Source organism: Colletotrichum destructivum, chromosome 5, assembly GCF_034447905.1.
Source record: "Colletotrichum destructivum chromosome 5, complete sequence".
In the NCBI taxonomy this organism is placed as follows: Eukaryota; Fungi; Ascomycota; class Sordariomycetes; order Glomerellales; family Glomerellaceae; genus Colletotrichum; species Colletotrichum destructivum.
The window spans coordinates 2,126,567-2,146,968 of NC_085900.1; the positions used below are offsets into that span (position 1 = coordinate 2,126,567).

Below are 20,402 nucleotides of genomic sequence, written 5' to 3' on the forward strand. Positions count from 1 at the left end.
CAAGCAAGCAGCCCCCCGCACACGTACTTTTCGGAATGCGTACTGTGAAGAATGCACATCAGACTCAACGGCTTTTACCGTGTCAAAGAAATCTCCACACAGTCCCCTCCATCATTATTCAGCATGTCACTCACCAACTTCGAACTGGTATCCTTCACTTAATACTCCTAGCAACATTCATCCACGACATTGAAACACGCTCGCTCATTTCTGTGCGCTTTCTAATTGTTACTTATAAATCCTTTCGTTCCAAACTCAGCTCACTTGTATTACCACCGTGTCACTGGCCTGTCGTTGATACACATAGTAGGCAAATCGCAGACGCTTTTAGCAGCAACCCATGACCAGACTAAGCAATTCACACAACAACAAATTCTCAACTTATTCCGCTGCTTTCAAGACTCAGTGAAGGTGATACCTTCTTACGATGCTTTTAAACGTTTTCAGGATCATTACCAGATTTGGCCCAGGTCCGTCTCTGGGATTTGCTTGATCCTTCTGTCTCAGTGCTTCACTCGTATGAAGTTGGAAACAAGAACAAGGTTCATAGTCTAACAAAGTCAATTCTGAAGTCAAAGTGGTATGTATGGATATTCCGAGTCGCTCCCAATTGAAACCCTTTTCATTGTGTACATGGTACTCTTTTTTTCTCCTTTATGCTGTGTCCAGAACAACAACTTCGGCCTCGGCCTCGCCGACGCTCTCGACGCTCAACTTGTCCCCGGCGTTGACGACGTCGACGAACGCGCCGTCTCCCTCGGACAGGACGGCGTCATCGCGGCCGTCGATCCGGATTTTGGCCTTGCCGTTCTTGGTCATCGGTAGGTGGACAAAGACCTTGCGCTTCGTCTGCTCCGTGACCTTGGCGCCGACACTCCACTCAAACACGGCGTTTGGCTCGATAATACCCGCGCCCATGACGAAGTCGGCGTGGATAGGGATCGTGCCCGGGATCGACGGCTCCGCCGCCTTCTCCTCGGCCGCCGTGGCCTCGGGCCCGGCTTTCAGCGGGGAGAGGATCGTGACGAAGCCCTTGCGCTTGTCCTCCTCGGGGAAGTGTTGCGTGTGGTAGGTTGGCGGCAGGCCGCGCTTCCACGGGATCGCCCAGATCTGGAGGAAATGTACCGTGTCCCTGCTGTGCTCGTTCATCTCCGAGTGCGCGATGCCCGTGCCGCCCGTGGTGAACTGGACGTCACCGCGGTGCATGCGGTAGAACTTGTCGCTCTGGCCGCCCTCGGCGCCCTTTTGCAGCATCGAATCGCGGTGCGTCAGCTCGCCCGACAGGATGTAGCTGAAGATCTCAAAGTCGCGGTGCGGGTGCGTCGGGAAGCCCGAGTTAGCCTTGACGCGGTCCTCGTTGAGCACGCGCAGCGCGCCAAAGCTGTTGAAGCGCGGGTCGTACCAGTTGGCGAACGAAAAGCTGTGGTAGGTGTTGAGCCAGCCGTGGTCCGCGTGGCCCCGGGTGGCGCTCCGGTGCGGCGTGATCTTGGCGTGGTGGAGAGTCTTGGACATTGTGTTCTTGACTGAGTTGAGCATGGGCGAGCCAAGCGAATCCAGCGAGTTTGGAGCTGTGGTTTGAGTTGTGGTGTTCGTTGCGTTGGTGTTGACGAGGGAAGAAGTGATATCTGTGAAGAAACTCTTGAGCTGTGTGTTGAAGATGATGATAGAAACGAAGATGGCGAAAATCGCAGTAAGGGTTGCGATGCGAGGCATATATACTTGAAGCTCGAGGTTCTCTCGAACCGACGGAAAAAAAACTGGGATGATCGAGAATCAGCGTGAATTTGGTTGGAGATCGTTGTTAAGCATTTGCAAATCTCACATGGGAGCTTATATGTTGTCATCGCCGGGCGCAGGAGACTAGTGTAAGGGTCTTACACATGCCCCCAGTGAGGGTGTCTAGGCGGTTACCCAATGGGGGCGTTGCCACGGCCGATGACTGGCCGGTTTCTTCACATATGGGCTGCTTAGGATTGGATTATTCATGCTGACAGCCTCGAGAACGTGGCCCCGCATGTTCGGCCCCACCCTGACGAGATGGGGCCACCGGATGCAGGGGGTGAGACGCAATGGTCTAGCCCGAGGCCCGGGGCACGTTCGGCCGTGAACCGGAAGCCAACCCAACTCCAACCAGAAACGGTGCAACCTTCGCACCCGACACTCGTTCTTAGGAAGTCTCACGATTTTTATGTGTTCCCTACGTCGATTACATTTTGTTGGATGTCATCCGCAAAGGTCTATCTATCCCTAGTGGACTCCAACTATTGCTTATCGGCTTCTTCAAGTGCACAGGAAGATGTGGTTGGTTACTCAGACGATTCATTGCCTGGTTAGAAGGGAAATGATGAGCCATTGGCGATACAAACTGCAATTAAATTAACCCTCCTTCTGAAAAGATATGCTAAGACGAAGTCTGCAAGCGTCCGTATGATCATGACGATCTATGTTATACGCGGATACGAATAGTAGACAATGTCGAACAATTTATTTGATGTCCATTGATGCCCGAAATGATTGTCTCGAATATGGATATTGGAGGAGATTTCTCGACATGCTTGAGCCACTTGACAGTCATCGTGATACGAACTGCCAAAACTTTTTGACTAGGAGCACCTGAAAGTTGAAGGCTCCAAAAACATGGCAGTCTTTCCTCAGTTTCTCTGCCAACCTCTTCCTGCCTTCCTTCTCTTTCGATGATACAGTCTGCAGAAAAAAAAACCTCGGCTTCGCGATCTCGAACCTTTTCCGTTGCTTCCGTCCACTTCACTCAGTTGCTGAAGTCTCGTACTGGGACTGGCACATTACCGCTCTGCCGGACGGGGTAGAATTCGGCAGTGTTGACGTTTCCCAACACAAGCTCAAGCGCATAGTTGTCAATTTGGTAGTCTATGTTTCTGGTGTACTCGGGGCTTGGGAGAGAGCCGGGGGAATAACCCACACAACATCATATCTGAACTGGTCATTTGATCGGTGTGGGCTATAACAATGGTACAGCCATGTCTGTGGGGGCTTGTATAGCTCGTTCTACGTGTTGTTTCAATTTTATTGCCGACTTTGCTCACCTCAAACGAGACCCAAACACAGCCTTGTCACTGTGAAAGCTGCCAGAACGAAACCATTCATAGCCGCGGCTGCACCGAAAGTGATATTATACCCACTCTACTGCGTATGGCTGTTTCGAAAAACATCTCCTCTGTCACATTTGTCTAGCATCTCACGGGGCTTCTAGTCGAGAGCCTCATCCACGAGGCGCAAGCTTGATAGCTGTCGGCGACTGCCGAAACTATGTTGAATCGTATCGTATCCAAGTAACGGGAGGTGTGGACGCTGAAAAGTGCGAATAGACTGGGGATGTTGCATTGTCCATATACTTACTGCGCAACGACGTATCAGAGTCCTGAGGAATGGAGTCTATGCCCGTTGTATTAGGTTTCTATAGAACACATGGAGGCGTCGACTGCTTCAGTCCTAACTCAACTCAGCTGGACTATATACAGGATAAGAAGCCGAAGACAGAACCTGGGTGCGTGTGCCCGCATTGTGTGTCCCCAAACCGACCCCCAATATCTCGAGAATCGGCTCACAGGCTTTGGCAGCCAAATTCGTCGAAAGCGCCAGGGCTTGGCCGATAGTCCTTTGCTTGTGTCGTGGCGAGCGTGGGCGTTACTCACCCTTGTCTCGCGAGAGTACGAGTCACCTTGGTCGCGCCGTATCCACACGTCTGCCGCCGACGCAGCTTTGTATCTGGATGTAGAGGGTTGTTAGAGGACGAAAAACGTCTACGAGTGTTCATGCCCCCGCCTTCGCCTCCTGATCCAAGTTGGCCCTGTGCCGGGTTGCGGGCAACATTGGGCCCCCCGCCATACAACGACAGCCTTCAATGCACATTTCGAAAGGGGCTGGCTTGATAAACATCGTCAGATTCGCTGTCCCGAGAGGCACGGACTGCCTGATCTATCTGATCTACCGATACCCTTCTCTTGAATGTCGGGACCATACCTTGTCACCCAGTATAAGAGTGGCGATGAAGTCCATCCATCCCCTTATTTGGAAATCCCACAATGCCACCTACGTTTTTACCCTTTCCGCTCGACGGAGGAACAGCTCTTTGTGGCTATGACGAAGGTCAAGCTATTCTTTACCCTTTAGCGCTTCTGAAGACCTGAGCGCTCTTTGAACGTTGCTGATTCGATTTGGAGTGTTGCGTGTTCAGGTCAATTACTGACCGAGGGGCCGTCGCCAGGGCGGACTCTTTTGTATTGGAGATGAAACACCACGAACCTGACCTCATAATCGGTTCGCGAGGCTTCGTTCAATGTACATCGGCGCCCGGAACTGAGCGGCCTTTGAAAGTATCGTGCTGCTGCATACAAAGTGTCCAAGTGATGGTGTTCTTGCTACGCAGGAGCAACAATTGCTAGCCCCCAAAACCTGCCTTCGGCGAGGTATTCCATCATCACATACTTGGAGACTATTGATGGAACTCCTGAGTCCTTCCCGCATAGCAGTTTGACCAGTTAGTCAACAGTCCAAAGGGATCATGCGAAAAGCCACGGACGAAGGGTCGACATTCCACCAAGCAGGGTAGAGAGGGTCAGGCTCGGCAAGGGTCGTTCCGTCGATAGATACTGTCCAACTTGCAAAGAGATTCGAAGGGAGGGGGACATGATTGTGAAGATGGCGAGGTCTGGTGTCGCATCACATTGTATCGATCCCGGGGTCTGCATCGTTTCCGGATGGGAACTTGCGATGGGATTTACGTCCTGTTGGGTCCATTGCGTGGTCGAAAGACGGTCCTGCATATTACGCGTGTGTTTAGTCCGCGTGTAAAGCAAGTAAGCGCAGCGTCTCACCATAGCCCGCACCAAGGACTCGATATCACCCGTAGAATATCATGGGCGTTACATGAGCCCAGTGCAGTAGTGCCATGACCGATACAATATTTGGGACCTCGCCCGGGTCGTCGAAAAGACCAGTCGAGAACAGGAGTTGTTGATCATGGAAGTCCGTCTTCCTCGCTTAGACTGGGCCTCCGACTAAGCCAGGCTGTCCAAACCGCACCCGTATTCCCAGTGTATCATTCGTAGAATCGGAGGGCTTCGCATAACTCGCGATAGCTGAATCAACAATTGCCAATGGTCGTCGTCTGTATCCAGGGCCAGAATAGTACAGAGGGGACCTCGGTTCCCGTGATGTCGAAAATGTCTGCCGACTATGCCTCCCTCCTATGACTAGCTGCGTCCACGCTGATTCGTTCCCCCTTAGGCATCCCAGCCCGAGTTCGTCATGCCGGACAAGACAGGTTTCGTATCACAGGACGTAAGAGACATTTTTCTTCCCCATCAAGCGGTGTATCGATTCGTAATGTCGGGAGGGCATCCGCTTTCGGGGCGGTTGGAAGGCCTTCGGATCGGCAGGCCGCGTAGAATGAGAGCTCGAACTTGGTAGGCGGGAAAGTGTGAAGGGAGTAAGCAGCAGCCGATGGCCTCTATATCTCCTAAACGTATCTCAAACTTGCCGGAAGACGATATCCGGGGAAGCGAATAAGAATAGAATATAAAACAAATCTGGAGAAAAGATAAGGGAGGATTAACCGATCATTTCGTCTGCCTCGACCCCAGACGGGTCAGGCCCATCATCGACCAGATAAGAAGGTCACTTTGAAACACGCTCCCGCCCGACGAAGGTAAGGCATGTGTGTACGGATACAGGCGACAGAAGATAAAGAAGCAGACAAACCCGCAGCAAACTGCCCAGTGCCAATGTTCACAAAGTGCACTAGTACCATGTTGGACCATACATACGCGTCGATGCACGGAGTAAATGTGTGAGCGGGAGACGCGAGGTTATCTCGAGGTACGCGCGCACAAAAAACCAACCAACCGCCCTGGGGGCTGCGACGACGAGGAGAACGGCAACCGGGGTTAAGCACGCAGAGCACCCCAAAAGTCGGTACGGATACACAGGTAAGAGGTAGATAAGGGGGGATTCAGACTGTGCAATCAAGATACGGGTGGACGGGCAGGCCAATTATGTAGGGCTGGTGTTTGCCGATTTCCTGGTACACCTCTCTCTCTTCTCCTGTTTTCCTGGCGGATTGGGCAGGTCCGAGGAGAAACACAGATCAAGTCCAGATAAGTGGCCGGATAAAGAGAGATAGTGGTAGGTACCAAGTATCCGTAGGCGGCCAGCAGCGATACCACGACAGGGAGACGATTGCGCACACAAGCCGATCTCTGGCGGCATGGCATCGCAATTTACTAGACAAATGGTGCAAAAAAGGAGTCAGCTGCCTTATTCGAGCAAGTCTTTGTGCCAAACCTACAATGCTACGGAGTATACCTTGATGAGTTTGCGAAACCACGAGATAAGAGTAGACTTATAAGGAGCGCCCCCCAATCCTTCCTTTCCTACCTACCTACTTATGCACGCACTCTACCGAACAAGGTCAACTCGAGCGACCTTCGAGCACTTTCAACACAGTCACCCGAACCTCGGGCAACTTGCCAGCGGACGTCCATCTGGTCACCTCGAAATGGCCGACACACATACACGAAAAAGCCCAGCAGCACTCGCGGCTCCTAAAAAGTGAGATGACCTGTCACTCTCCGCCCACTGAACCCTCTGAACGCCTCTACGACTGGCCGTCCCTCCTTGCTGCCAGGTAGTCGCGCAACCCACGTCAAGCGTCATGGTGGAGGAAACCGGTGACTGGGACACCGAAGCCGTGGCTTCAGTCAGCATAACGAACTGGTGATCTCGCGGGTTGATCACCCTCCTGTACAACCAAGTTGCCAAACGCCACACCACAGGCCGCAGCTGGCATGCTCCTTGCCCAGTTTGGCTCAGCCAAGGTTGAGCCGAACCCCCACGCGGGGCACGTTTATGCCTGACCGGCTCAGTCGAGGAGGGTGTGGTGGTTTCACGGCGCAAGCACCCCTTTTCAGACGTGATCGGCCACATCCTCTTCTTCGCCCTTTGTTCCACCGAAATCATGGCAGATTATATCCGACACTAGGGATCAGCAGCAACCATCTGGGGCCGTCGGCCGACTTTTCCCGACGGTTCCTAGAATGAGAACAGACGAGAACAGATCCGATGCACGGGCGGAAGGAGACGCAACAAGATTATCCCGCATCGCTTTCGTTGACAACCGGGCCTCGGCCGAGAACCGCCAGCCTGTCTTTGTCTGGATGACAATCGAGAGCCGTTTGGTTGGCTTCTGTCATCAGCAACATCGCTGCAAAGAGCACACAGAAACAAGTCCCGCAGATTGACGCCGGTGGTGGGGGGCACGCAATTTGACCGAGATTGCCGGGCTCTAAAATATCCATGTGGGGGGAAGGACTCGATAAGAGACGCCAGCCAGGCCAATAGGCGGCAATTGACTGGTCCTCGAACGAAACGCTGACTTTCCTCCGCTCTCTCTCTCTCTTGATTGGGAGCTGCAGGGATTCCAAGAAAGCAAGTCAAGGAAGTCGTTATCATCCTAGCGCAGTCGACTCGTGCCAGTTCTCTCCATGCGTCTCTGGCCAACATGGGGGGCGTTGCCGTGGACTCTGGAGCCCACTCCCCGACTCACCGCCATCCACAATAACACTACAAGTACGAATACATTGCGCCGGTGTTAGCGGAGGCACATCTGTCCTGCCCCGACATGGTGTTCGAGAAGGCTAACGGAGTCGTACTCGCATACGAAAACCGGGTATTCTTGGAAGTTGGAAAATCGCAGATGGCGGCTGGTCAAGTGGTCTACGGGGATGCGACTGTTTATGTGCTGTATTGCGATACCGGCTAGAAGCCGACTGCCAGCGTGCCATGTGCGCCTTCCTCTGCGTATGTATGTGTGCGTGTGTGCGCGTTGTTTTGTGTGAAGCATCGCAGTCGTGGGTCCTCCTGTTGAGGTCATTCATGCACATCATCGAAGCCGACCCCTTTCTCACAACGCAACGGGCGTCAGCGCTGTACGGCCTCGTCGCTTTTCACGCAAGTGTTCTAGAACCTGGCGTCTGCTGTGGTATAGTAAGGTCGAGGGTTTCGATGTCACCCACTGCTCGCCCGTCGCATCACATGCCAGGCTGGCGTCCGCTTAAGTGAAATGCGACGCCGCAGCGAAACGAAATTAGCGGTGGACAAAGCTTGTTGATCCCTTCTGAGGCATGCCAGAGCCCCGACGGTGACAACGCCGATGCGGGATGCTATTGAGATGTCGAGCCATCTCGCCCGAACGCTCTCAAAGTCCCCTGAGCCACCACGGATGTGGTTCGAGCCTGACGCCGGTCATGTCTTGCATGCTCCGATCATGGAGGCTGGGTAGCCACAGTCTGTTCCGCTCCATTTTCGTCGGACCCTGGGCTTGGGACTCTAGTGCGACAAGTGGTAACGAATCGGCCGGGGCGGCTGTGATGTATGCTCACCCGCCCAAAGGGTCTGGAAATCGACTAGTCGCTTTACAGACCGGGGCGGGACTCGGGAGTCGGGAAGAACAAGCAGAAGATGCACATTCACCTCATCGGTTCAACCCTAACACTGCAACAACTCGACGATGCATGCCTTTGCAGGCTCTCGGCAGCAGTTCCACTGTTGATGCGGGCTGAACCGAGTTGAGAAGAGAGCTGCGTAGTCGGATGCATGAGCCCCTGCGTGCCGTTGTCGCTGCCGTGGAAATCGGCTCATTGGGGGCGACACGGCACAGTGTACCCTGCACAGATTCAAGAGCCCTGAATGGCTCGCGGCTGCATGGGACCTCGTGCGGTCGACAGCAGACAAACAAAATTTTGTCATGAATTCGAGCGCCTGCAGTGTCGCAAAGTTGAAAGCTGCCAAACGCAGTCTTGCATGAAACATATCAGCTCACTGGGCAGAGGAGTGCGCATATCGCATCGTGAGCTCTAGAGGACGGTATGCGAGCCTGCCACAGAGTTCGATACCTGTCGTTTTCGTTTCGGTGACAAGCCCCACGGTTTATTTGGCGGCATCCTCCCCGGTGCATCTTGGCATGGTAGGAATTCGCACGTAATCGTAGGGCCTTGCCTTCGAGCAGACCGAGTATGGGGCCGAGTGTCGCCGTTGAGTATGAGTCTAGCGTATCAAACAATCGAATGCGCGCGAGCACGCTGGGGCTACAGACGGGCTAAGGGAGTGAAATGAAGTTCGCGGAGCCATTGACGACAACGTTGCGGGCGCCATGTCCCCACGTCTTGACATGGCGGGCGAGGGCGATGTCGACTGACGTATGCAAGCAGTGACGTCCTAGTGTCCGCAGACGGTACAGATAGAATAGTGTGCAATCTTGACGACGGAAATACTGCGAGGTGGTCGTGCGACGGCTTCTGAGAGGACATCGTAGAACATTTTGGGTTGGAATCGCCCAGCGACTTGAATCGTAGTAACAATTCTCCGACGACAATCCTTGTCGCGAGCGCCCGCCAGGCTCGAACTGAAGCCAGGGAGATGCCCGCACTGGGACCCTTTGCCACGAGGCAGTGTGTGAGTTCTGGGGAGTTTGCCCATGTCTGGCCTGCGCTTGGTGCCATGGGTGCCGGTGTAATGACTCGTAAGAGTAAAGAAAGGCCGGAAGAGCCGTGTGTTTTGCTGAGGCCCTACTGGATTTCGACGGTTGGCTCACCAATTGCAAGGATGGAGAATCGGGTGCCGGGTTTCTTTCGTGACGCCTCACGAAGGGATTCAAAGTGGACAGGGAACATGCGCAGGGAATCGCGGAGCTGCTCCGGGCGGACTCTGGGCGGATGATGACGAGAGGCCAGTTTACAGTAGAATGGATGGGTATTGGGCACGAAATGCCTCGTTTTGCGGCGGCTTTGGCAGAGGGTGAAGCATCCGATGCGCGGGTAGGGGTTGATATCGAGATAGGACAGCGACCATGGGAGTTCGACGAGGTTGGATGACGGGAAAGTTTCCGGTAAGAGGGACAGGGAGGCTCGACAGGAGCAACAGGCCCGTAAATGTTGGATGAGTGAACAGTAAGGAGCAACTATGGATGTCGGAGGTGGTGTACCTGTACGGGGATGGGACAGTAGGGGCATCGAGTGGAGCGGAAACTGCGTCTACGCTACACTACTACCTACCTTACGTAGGACCGTCGTCGATTACCCAGTGCTTGATGGAGTGAGGTGTGCCATTGATCTGATATATCCCTCCCGTGCAGCAGAAGACCACACATACCGCATGGAAAGGAGAGAGAGGGTAGACAGTAAGTACCTACCGAGAGGAGCAGCGTCAATTTAACATCGTCAGTGGCGGTACTAACGCCCGCGACTTTCTTTTTTCTCTCTCTTATGTGGATTGTCATGAGCTTGCTCGTCTATTCCAGAAACCAACCGAGGAAAGATTCGAAAAGTACTTGGACAGTTGAATGGCATAAGAGCGAACGAGCTTGCTCCAAACGCCGGCTGTGTGTCGTAACGATTGCTCCTTCCCTGGCGCGCTTCTTCCTTCTCGTAGCGTTATGACATCGCCTTTCATTATCAAACAAGGTTCCTGAGCGGGGGTAACAACCTACCTAGTAGATGGGTGGTATCGATTAAAAAAGGGTACAGGAAAGGGCAGAAAGGAACGAACAAACCTGTGGGTTCCTGCCATATATGGCCTTGTGTGGGGGAATCGTTCTCCAATGCGGCTTCCCTCCAAATGGACTGCAACTATTATTTTCCTACCCACCTCAGGTAGGTAGCGACCTAACCAACCGCCCGGTCTATTGGTCTCGGATACCTACCCAGGAAATGCGAGGGCCATGCAGATGGTAGTATCCTGCACATGCAACAGAAACCCTTAACCCCTCAATTATCGTTGCACCTTCACCTTCGCCTTCGCCTTCGATACTTGTCAACTCAAACTTCCAGCCGTGTCGACTAACAGACGCAAAGACTGTCTGGCGAGTCTGCATCGCACTCCGCAGCCGAGCCACCGCGCCTCGTTCACGTCTGCATCCCCAAGCCCCTCTCTCCGTTTCCCAGTGTCGGTCTAGTCTCGCGAACTGCACCAGACCTGCGTCAGCGTGCAGTCGAGATCCCAAACAACATCATGCACCTGCTGCTGGTGAGCCACTTTCGTCGTGCCTCGGCCTCTTCTGTTGATCCAGGACGCCGACGTCGCTTTCGCTCGTCAAACCAGAGCTCGGTATCATTCCGAACCCCCAGTTCAGACTTACCTCAGCCTCGAGCCCGCGTTTGAGCAGTCCCTGTCGCGAGAGTCTCTTCTTTCTTCTTTTTATTTATTATTTTTTTTGAACATCCACACACATCTCACAGCACATGCGGCTCTTATTAGCCTAAAGTCACTCCTTGACCAGTCGCACTTTGCTTCGGCCAAGTTAGTTTCTGCTCCGGTCCGTGCCTCTTCGCTACCTGCATCAGGTACACTACATTGATGCGTCTGACATACCGCAGCGGCCTGTCATCGGATGACTGCCAGCGGCTGCTCTCGGACGTTGCCTGCCGCGTGGGGGGCCAGCCAGCCAAGCTAGGTCGACACATCGTGCCCGTGCCACCGTTGTCCCGATCCCCTGTCACAGTCTTACAGAGTCCGCAAGTCCAGCGGCAGTTTCGAAATAATCTCCCCTCTCCTCCTCTCCAGGCCTAAGGCTGACGAAAGACCCATCGTCACCATCATGGACCGGCGACGGATCCTTATCCACAGTGTGCATCCGCTGAGAGGGGCAGGAGGAGAAGAAGAAGAAGAGGTGGAAGAGGTGGAAGAGGCTTGCCGCCGACGTCTTGGTCTGCCCGCCACACGCCTGAACTCCACCCAAGCTTCATCGTGTATATATGGAACGGACGACCCTTGCTTGGGTTTTGCCTCATGTGCTTTAGCAACGCTGCGCATCTAAAATGAACAAGACGCTTCCAAAAAGGAACCGCCGGGCTATGGTTGACTCCCACATACCTGCAGCGTGGGATCACAGTTCAGGGGGGTGGCGGACATTGCCGCCGATTCCAGCCCATTTTCGATGGCCGCAAGCCTTGTTCTAGGCGTTCGACAACCTGCCCAGCCATCTACGAATATACTGCTACTGTTGCGGTACCAAGTACTTCAAGATGCAATCGCTTCGAGAGTTATTGCATGCAAACGCTTTTGATTGGCGGCAACGACCCAAGAACACCGGCAGGTCGAGAGCGCGGTGGGCGGGTCTTCAGAGGGTCGCAAGCCACGCACGATTCCTACGGTCGAAGTACGCCCGAATTCTCGCTCGCTTGTAGGTGGATGCCCGTGGATTAATCCAGTAACTGATCCGTGTTGAAGATGGGATGAAGCCTCCAATCTACACTTCCCTGTAAACTCATCATGCAAGCATTATTACTACCAACAGAGCAACCCTCGGCGCTACGTCTCGGCGGGCGCAACATTCATCACTAATCACCAACATACCAGGATGAGCTTGTCCCAACCCGGCACGAACTCCTACTCTTCGGGGAAACTGCCACTTGTGAGGCCTGACAGCAACAACATCATCCCCTCACCCCAATGGCAGCCCGAAGCGCAACGTTGTAATGCCTACCTCTCTCCTCATTCACCGCAAAATATAGTGCACATGTGTACTTCGCGGGCGACACAATCCAAGCCTTCCTCGAAGACACGAGCCAGTGAAGAATATTGGGGCCCTGAACCAATGCACACCCTAGCAACATGCGCCGTTCTCACTCTGCCTCTCTGTGGGGCTCCGAGTAGCATGGAGGTGGTGGGTACCGCTTCCTGCGACGATTGAGGGCGACAGATGGCTTTTCGATCAAGACTGCTCCGTGTTCCAAATGAGCATTCACCATGCGTGAGAAACAGCAATTACCACGTATTCCCGAAAACAATGCGGGTGAGGAATGCGGGCCACGACTTGAGGGGCCTGACAAGCGGATGGGCAAAGATCTGATGAACCGACGACGGATTCAGCTCTTGGGGCCGTGTTCCACTCGTCGGTCATCGACAGCCCGGTCATCCAGCGTAAATGTCCCACCGACGACGATGCGGGCACGCGAGTTGTCGCTGTCACCGTCGCTGTTGCTGTTGCCGCCGCCGCCACTACCAGTCTAACCATGGTGAGGGACCGCCGTCCGCCCGCGGCTGGCAGCAGCAGTGCCTTTACTTATTAGCGCGAGATTGAGGTTGTCTTCAAGTGGAGTTCTGCCGGGAGGGGATTTGGTGGGGGGCGGGCTTCTGACCGTGCCTTGCTTGTTGCAACTCGCAAGTTTCCCCCCATGTCCTCGACAGGACCCTGAATTCTGACCTGGAACCTCTAGAGGCTGACGGCGGCATGTTATAAGCCATGAGTGGCATTCGGCTCCAGTGACGCCGTCAGCATCTCAAGTTCTTGGGATCGGCCATTCGGACGACCGGCCGAGAAGGAAACTTGGTACACTTGGAAATGGGCTCGCGAATGCAACACAAGAGGCTTCACTGGACCCTCGACGGAGCCATTACCGGCACGCGCAAGCGTGTGCCGGGGCTCGGCGTCTGTAGGAGCAGATGTAAAAGTAGATTGAGCGCTTTTTCAGGTCATCATCAATGAAACATACCTGCTCTTCATGGGTTCCAAGCTACTCGGAGAGAAAGCAACGAGGAAGACATCCTGACAAGAGGAATGCCGGCCGGCCGGCCACAGTCCGACAGCTCCATGGCCCCCCAATTTGTGCCTTGGGCTGCCACCGTTCGGTTTTAGTGGCCTCCACACCTTCTCCGACGTCTGGGCTGACCAGTCTGGCCCGGTTCAAGCCTTCGGTGCGGTCGTCGCCAGGCTGCTGACGAAGTTATGCTGTCCCCGTAACCGGATGGGAGTAGGTTGCTTGGGACGCGAGGCAATGGGCGGGGTAGTAGGTTCCTCCTGTGCACTCTCCGATCGAGAGCAAAGAAGTTGGGATTCGGATCAGATGTCAGCCCTCGTTGCAATGCCGCTGTGGGCCAACCCAGCGTGTCTCGGAAGAAGCGTCCGACAGGCATCGAGGATGCAAAGTAGCGGTATTGTATATGGCATGGAAAGAGGGATATTCCCAGTTCTGAAGGAGCCAGCACTGCAAGAGCAAAGGGGGCCCAGACGCTGGTTTCTCCAACGATTCGTGAATGCTAAGCACTCTTCCCGAAGCCTTCCATGTGCTCGCCCTCCAGGCCGGGGCGACCAGTCGGCCGCAGTCGCTGAAGGCTGGGATCGGCCAGTGGCCCCAGAGGGACTCAGGATGAGAGGGGCCGAGGCGCCAGGTGGGCAGCGGTGCCTCTAGTCTAATTAGGTAGCGTGCGCTTTCGCAGCAGACTCAGGAAAGGGTTAGGTCACTACAGAGACACCCCCCCCCCCCCCCCCCTCTCATCTATTTCTAGGCTGTGCCCCCACTGTCGTCCAGTGTGTGTGCTGCAGTAGCAGCAGAGGAAGCAGGAGCAGCAGGAGCACTTTCATAGCTTCGCTATACATCGTACATTCAACGCTGGCTTCTGGGTAGGTACTAACAGGCATGGCATCGCAGAGACAGGATTGGGAGGGAGGGGGGAACGTTAGAGACAGAGATGACGGGCAAAATGGCCAGCCCAGTGGCTGCTCTTCAGCAAGCAGTCTCACAAGTCAAAAAGTGCGGAGACTGACTGTTCGGTGAAATCCACATCCACCTCCCGCATTTTGCATTTGTGAGCCAGACAAGCAGTGAGTGAGCGAGCTCTTTCACAGCAGGTTCCCAAAGGCTAGGTACCTACAGAGTAGATGCTAGAGCAGAGAAGAGAGCGCCAGGTCGGGCCCGACCCATGGATGTCCCACTCTCGGTCCACCTTGAATCCCACTCCAACTCCAACTCCCACACACCCACCACTCCTCGACGTCTCCTCTCCTCCCCTCCCCTCTCTCCCCCCCCCCCCCCCCCCCCCCTCTGCCCCTGTCCGAGGCACGGCACAACTACGTACCAGGCAGAGGGAGAGGGAGAGAGACAAACACCAAGACGCGCAAGAGCCGTTCTTTGTCTACCTACAGCCTATAGCCTACGCAATGCCCTCCACACTCTCCCGCCCGCGACAAGAGATCCCTCCCGACGCCGCAACCTGTGCGATGACTTCTTTCCGTTTTCCCCTCCACGCCGTCTGTACACCCCTCCCCTACTTCATCAAAACCCCAGTTGTATCGAGTCGGTAGCCCAGCCATCGAAACCTTCGTCCTTCATCTCAGCTTTCTACCTACACTACCTGATAAACCTCTTTCCACTCAGTACATCCAACACATACCCAAGAACACAGACCAAAATCAATACCAGGTGTGCACAAGGAATACGGGGTTTGGTTTACCTACACGAGCGCCCTGCCTCTCTTCGTGGCGTATCCGTTCGGACTAGGTACTTTACATTTTGGTGACCGAGTCGGCGGGCAAGCAGCCACCCACTCAGAGACGAGAGAAGAGGAGGTCGAGTGCAAGTGCGGCGGTAGACAAGACAACTGCAGGCCAGGCGAACGTGGGGAAATTCCCTTCTGGTGACCCTCGACTCGCCGAATCCGAAACCTTCACTTTCCCCAAGGAAGCTTTTTTTCTTCCTTTCTTCTCTCTTACTCTCCCTCTCACACACACATACACCACGCACAAACCTATTCCTCTTTTCCAGAGCATTTGCCAGCTTTCACATGGCTGCCAGCACAGTGTCGCCCATTGCGACTCGGAGTCCCTTCACATCGATGAATCCCACGACAACAGAGCACGACTTTCGCTTCCCGCGAAGGCCTGACGACCACTACGGCGGTACATCTCATTCACAGGCGCATTCCAAGGCTAGCCCCAGCGACCTGCCCGCTGGTCTCCGGGATCTACGACTCGACCTCTCCGCGGCTCTGTACCCCGATGCGCACGACGAATTGCTGAAAAACTCAGATTTCCCCCCCTTCCAGAAGGCGACCATGGACTCATACAAGAGCCCTGAGGACTTGCAGAGGGAGGACCCTTTGGCGACCCAGGTGTGGAAGTTCTTCAGCAAGACGAAGCACATGCTGCCAAACCAGCAGCGCATGGAGAACCTAACATGGAGAATGATGGCCTTCAACCTGCGTAGGAAACAGCAAGAGGAGGAGAAAGCAAGGTCAGGAATCTCACCCGTCCATGTTCATTATTTCGCTACAATCATTTTCTTCTTCATTTTTGTCCCCTTTTGCACCATCTGTCAGCGCCTTTCTTTTCTGTGCCATGCCGGGAAGGGGAAGAAAAGACCCGGCTAACCTCTGTGGGATGATGTAGGCTCGCTCGATCTGCGCCGGCGCCTGCACCACCGCCAGCCGCTACGCCCGCTGCGACGTTCAGTGCCAACCCACCCAGCGGCATTGCTCAGTTGCGCAAGTCGTCGGAACAGAACGTGAACCACTCAGACCCCATGAACCTCGACGATTTTATCTTTTCCGACAATCTTGCGACGCCCGTCACGAACCCTTCGCCTCTGCCACACAAGCTGGAGGAGAGGAGCCAACACCAGGTGCACTCTTCCTTCTCGTCGGCCATTCCCATCAAATCGCGCAAAGATCCGGCCCTCCAGCAGCAATTTGTCCCGCAATCCGTCCCTTTCCCTCCCCATCACCAGAGAACCCATGACGAATTCAACTACGTTACCCGGCACCACCGCAAAACGAGTATTGACGAGCGACGGGTGAGCCGACCTTTTCCTTGTATCCCATCCTGCTGCAACTCAGCCAGACGAGACACATGCCAATTATTGTGTCGTTCTGTTTTTCTTTTTCTTTTTCTTTTGATTTTGGGCACGCCCAACCTTGACTTGACATCTGCCTTATTCTTGGGCTTCCTCCTATCTTGCGTAACCCCCCCGGGCGCTTCACCGACATCGTATTAGTGCCCTTTCTGCTTTCACTGTGCTGACACCCATTCGCACCTAGACCCGTAAGCGTCCGGCCGACTTTTCTCCTCATGTGCCCGCCGTGAACAGCACAACGACAACCACCAATGACTTGGATGCCGACTCGGAGCTGCACGAATACTCGCTCGATAACGCCAACGGATCCAACATGTCGCAAAATTCGCATCAGGCGGGCGTTCCCTTCCCTCTCGACACCTACAACATCGAGAACGACCCTATCATTACGTCTGCTGGCCCCTTCCAGCAGAACTTCTCCTTCTCGCCTTCCTCCTCTCCCATGATATCCCACGGCCCTTTCTCCACCGCCTACAATGCATCTTCGGTTCAGTCTTCCTCTTTGAACCCGTCGGATTTCTATTCCCCGCCGGGATCGGCTTATCATTCCACTGTGTCGACACCGCACCCCATGCCCGATAACGACGGGTTCTACTTTGGATCTATGGACGTGCGCAGCCAAAGACAGCAGTCTTTCCGGCAAGGCCCTCAGAGCATCGGAAATCAAATGAACGGGCAGTTCATGTACAACACACAGAATGGAAACCCCATGTTCCCGGCATCAGCACCCGCCGCCGAATCTGTATCTGCCTTCAGCGCTGCGCCCAGCCCCTTTGGGCACATCGACCCGACCCAAGTCTTCCAGCCCGATCACCCCGTCCGCTCCCCTGGCATGTCTATGCCCAACGAAGGCATGTTCACCTTCGGCGCGGACTCGGACGAAGAGGATGGTGGTGCCTTTGCGGACCGCAACTTGGTCATGTCTCAGGACTTTTCGCCTGGTCCGATGGATGACAGCAACTCGTTGGGTTGGGATCCGACCCTGCCAGGCCAGTACAGTACGCAGGCTGCACGATACCCTGGTGGTCCGCCCCGAAAGCAGGTCACCATTGGTGGTACCACGACGGATTACGTCGAAACCAACGATTGGGAAGGCGGCAGCCTACCGCGGTCGCAGTCCTTCAGGCAAGGCTCCGACAGGAGAGGCGGCAAGGTTCCACGCACGGCTTCGACGCCTGCGGGACATCTGGGAAGGAATGGAAACCCATTTGATCGAATGGCACAGTCCACGCCCAACTCTCCACCCGAGAACAACGGCACCGTGTCTGGATACTCCTCTGTCGCCCCCAGTCGGCCTTCATCCCCACCTGGCTCGAAGCAGGGCTCCACGACCAACCTGCAGGCGGCTGCGGGCAGCCAAGGGGAAGGAAGCGCACCTACGACGTGCACAAACTGTTTTACTCAGACAACGCCGCTTTGGCGACGAAACCCTGAGGGTCAACCCCTTTGCAACGCTTGCGGTCTGTTCTTGAAACTTCATGGTGTTGTTCGGCCGTTGAGTTTGAAGACGGATGTCATCAAGAAGAGGAACCGTGGCTCGGGCGCGAGCTTACCCGTCGGCGGCACGAGCACGAGATCGAAGAAGAGCGCCACAGCACATGCGTCTGGGCCAGGGTCCCGCAAGAACTCTACGCTTGCCATCTCCACTCCTGCCAACCACGTCACGACCCCGCCTGCTGCCACTCGGGCCAGCAGCGCCAACGAGGGAGAGAGCCCTGCCAGCGGTGCCGCGTCGGGAGGCAACACCGCCGGCAGCACGCCGACAAGCTACGGGACCGGCTCGTCTACCGGCGCCGCTGCTGGTGGGAAAGGGGTTGTGCCAATTGCTGCAGCCCCGCCTAAGAACACACCCGGCCCTGGGGCTGCTGCTCTTGCTCGTAATGTCGGCACATCCTCGTCTTCTAGCTCCTCGAAGCGCCAGCGTCGTCACAGCAAGAGTACCGGCAGCGAAGGCGTTGCGAACATGGACGTTGACAGCCCCGAGACGTCTATGGGCTCTCCCAACGAGGCTGCGAAATCGCTGGGATCCGCCACAGGTCTTGCTAGCATGCCGACAGCTGGCTCACTGGGTTTGGCCAATGGCTTTGGTATGACTCAGCGTCCCATGATGGGCACAGGCATGATGGGGATGCCCGGCGGCCAGAATGGCCAGATGATGAATCCCGGTGGTCCAACCTCGGGCCCACAGGAATGGGAGTGGCTCACGATGAGTCTCTGAGGCACCTGTGAACCACATTCTTGTCGATCGCCGACACGTTCGCAAGATTTGACACATTATGCTTGCTGTTGGCGGAGCTATCTTAGCAACTGGGGGTTTTTTTTGTTTTTTTTTTTGGTCTCTTCCCGTTTTCCTTTCGACCATAAATCGATTCCGGGATGCGCCTCGTTTACGACTTGAATTGAGTTGGCCAGGGCGAACGGATTATTTCACGGGTTGATTTTACGACATTCTGCTTGATACCACCATGACCCCGAAGTTGGTCTTTGCGCGGCGGTCTTTTGCTTTTGGGCCGTCTATGTATGGGAAGATAATGGAGTGCGACCTGATGTGTTTACTCGATATCCTACAATCGTGGCTGGCGAACTGCGTGGGTTTCTCTGTGTCCATCTGGCCACAAGACCAACCAGCCTTTGCCAGCAGCGAAATACGACGTAATGCGCCGAGTAATGAGTGGCTTGATGAAGACGATTGGATGCTGAGGAGATTCACAACGTTGTTAAAGAGTGGCGATATTCCTGGAGCATGAGGGGGATTCAGCTGGTTCAACATTGAAGCGTATGGTTACTTTGCCGAGGCGTCGTTGTACTTTTGGGGCGGTTCGAACTTGTTATTTTGAAATGGTTCAAGAGCGGAGATCTCGACGAGCACCGGTTGTGCGTGGCCTTCTCTTTTGTCCTTTTTCCACGACCGAAGGGAGAGACTACTGGGAGCACTTTTGAATGTTTTTACAACTAGAGCTATGTACCCGCCCGGATGATATAAAGATACCTCTTCGTACTTCACCCAAGTCTCCCTTATATGTTGACTGTCGGACAGTTTGGAATTGTGCTGGGACTGATCTTAAGTAACATGGCTTGGAGCAGAGCAAGTGAGGCAGGGTATTCAGTCGATTACCACCGCCGGGGTGAAAGCGTGGGTTTGACGCCGCGTCACCCTTCCGGACTCCACCTTGTATGAACGACGGCAAATGTCCGTCAGCATATAGTAAAGGCGTGGTGGACCTTCGGAGGCCCCGAGATTCCGGGAGGGCGAGACATTGGGTGCGAGGGGCCGATCCGGGTTGTCTCCCTGCATGAGCTCTCCCGCACACCGCACTCGTCACGGGGGGGGACACAGCTGAAAGCTTTCGGGACAAGTTTGGGGCCCGTTTTCTTTTCGAAAGGGTTGTAGAAACTTGGGCATTGAAGGAGACTGGCTAGCCGGCAGGGGAAGGAAGGTAGAGAAAGGAGGGTGTCTGCCAGTTAAGTGTTGACCGAAATATTGCCGGGATTGGCGCCGTTTTGTTGCAGTGGGGCCGGCGCCGGCGGGGGTGCTGATGGCGGACTTAGCACTGGTCGAAGGCCAGCATGCGCCGATCTTGTGCGCTATTTTTCTAGCTGTTTTGAGCCCTGTTGCCGACTCTGGGTTCCGGATGCATGCATGGAAGTGCCAAGGGCTGAGATTGGTCGTCAAATCGGGACATACCGAGCGCCAAGTTGATGCACTGGACGGACGTTCTCTTCTTGGTCGTCACATGCCAC

General features: G+C 54.9%; 5 protein-coding genes across 5 annotated transcripts; 2 read left to right on the plus strand and 3 right to left on the minus strand.

Moving 5' to 3' along the window:
* Positions 1 to 505: 505 nt before the first annotated feature.
* Positions 506 to 1,879, minus strand: CDEST_08223 (Putative pirin domain, rmlC-like cupin domain superfamily, rmlC-like jelly roll). The gene has a single exon (XM_062924382.1). The coding sequence runs from the start codon at positions 1,711 to 1,713 to the stop codon at positions 655 to 657; it is 1,059 nt and encodes a 352-aa protein (XP_062780433.1). The 5' UTR covers positions 1,714 to 1,879; the 3' UTR covers positions 506 to 654.
* Positions 1,880 to 4,516: 2,637 nt separating this feature from the next.
* On the minus strand, positions 4,517 to 6,251 carry CDEST_08224 (uncharacterized protein; the record flags this gene model as incomplete). Its single annotated transcript, XM_062924383.1, has 1 exon — positions 4,517 to 6,251. The coding sequence occupies one exon, from the start codon at positions 6,249 to 6,251 to the stop codon at positions 6,003 to 6,005; it is 249 nt and encodes an 82-aa protein (XP_062780434.1). The 3' UTR covers positions 4,517 to 6,002.
* Positions 6,252 to 6,525: 274 nt separating this feature from the next.
* CDEST_08225 (uncharacterized protein) lies at positions 6,526 to 6,744 on the minus strand (the record flags this gene model as incomplete). Its single annotated transcript, XM_062924384.1, has 1 exon — positions 6,526 to 6,744. The coding sequence occupies one exon, from the start codon at positions 6,742 to 6,744 to the stop codon at positions 6,526 to 6,528; it is 219 nt and encodes a 72-aa protein (XP_062780435.1).
* Positions 6,745 to 12,780: 6,036 nt separating this feature from the next.
* CDEST_08226 (uncharacterized protein) lies at positions 12,781 to 13,103 on the plus strand (the record flags this gene model as incomplete). Its single annotated transcript, XM_062924385.1, has 2 exons — positions 12,781 to 12,826; positions 12,865 to 13,103. 2 exons carry the CDS (start codon positions 12,781 to 12,783, stop codon positions 13,101 to 13,103), a joined length of 285 nt encoding a protein of 94 aa, XP_062780436.1.
* A 1,268-nt stretch (positions 13,104 to 14,371) lies between these two features.
* CDEST_08227 (Putative nitrogen regulatory protein areA, GATA) lies at positions 14,372 to 19,666 on the plus strand. Its single transcript, XM_062924386.1, has 4 exons — positions 14,372 to 14,806; positions 14,964 to 16,043; positions 16,199 to 16,601; positions 16,846 to 19,666. The coding sequence occupies exons 2-4, from the start codon at positions 15,595 to 15,597 to the stop codon at positions 18,877 to 18,879; spliced, it is 2,886 nt and encodes a 961-aa protein (XP_062780437.1). The 5' UTR covers positions 14,372 to 14,806; positions 14,964 to 15,594; the 3' UTR covers positions 18,880 to 19,666.
* Positions 19,667 to 20,402: the final 736 nt, after the last annotated feature.

What these genes read in the sequence shown, in the direction of transcription:
- CDEST_08223 (XM_062924382.1), bottom strand. Translation starts at nt 1,713, where the DNA reads ATGCCTCGCATCGCAACCCTTACTGCGATTTTCGCCATCTTCGTTTCT.
- CDEST_08227 (XM_062924386.1), top strand. Translation starts at nt 15,595, where the DNA reads ATGGCTGCCAGCACAGTGTCGCCCATTGCGACTCGGAGTCCCTTCACA. An exon ending in CAAGAGGAGGAGAAAGCAAG is followed by an intron (nt 16,044 to 16,198) that starts GTCAGGAATCTC and finishes GGGATGATGTAG; the next exon opens with GCTCGCTCGATCTGCGCCGG. An exon ending in CGAGTATTGACGAGCGACGG is followed by an intron (nt 16,602 to 16,845) that starts GTGAGCCGACCT and finishes ATTCGCACCTAG; the next exon opens with ACCCGTAAGCGTCCGGCCGA.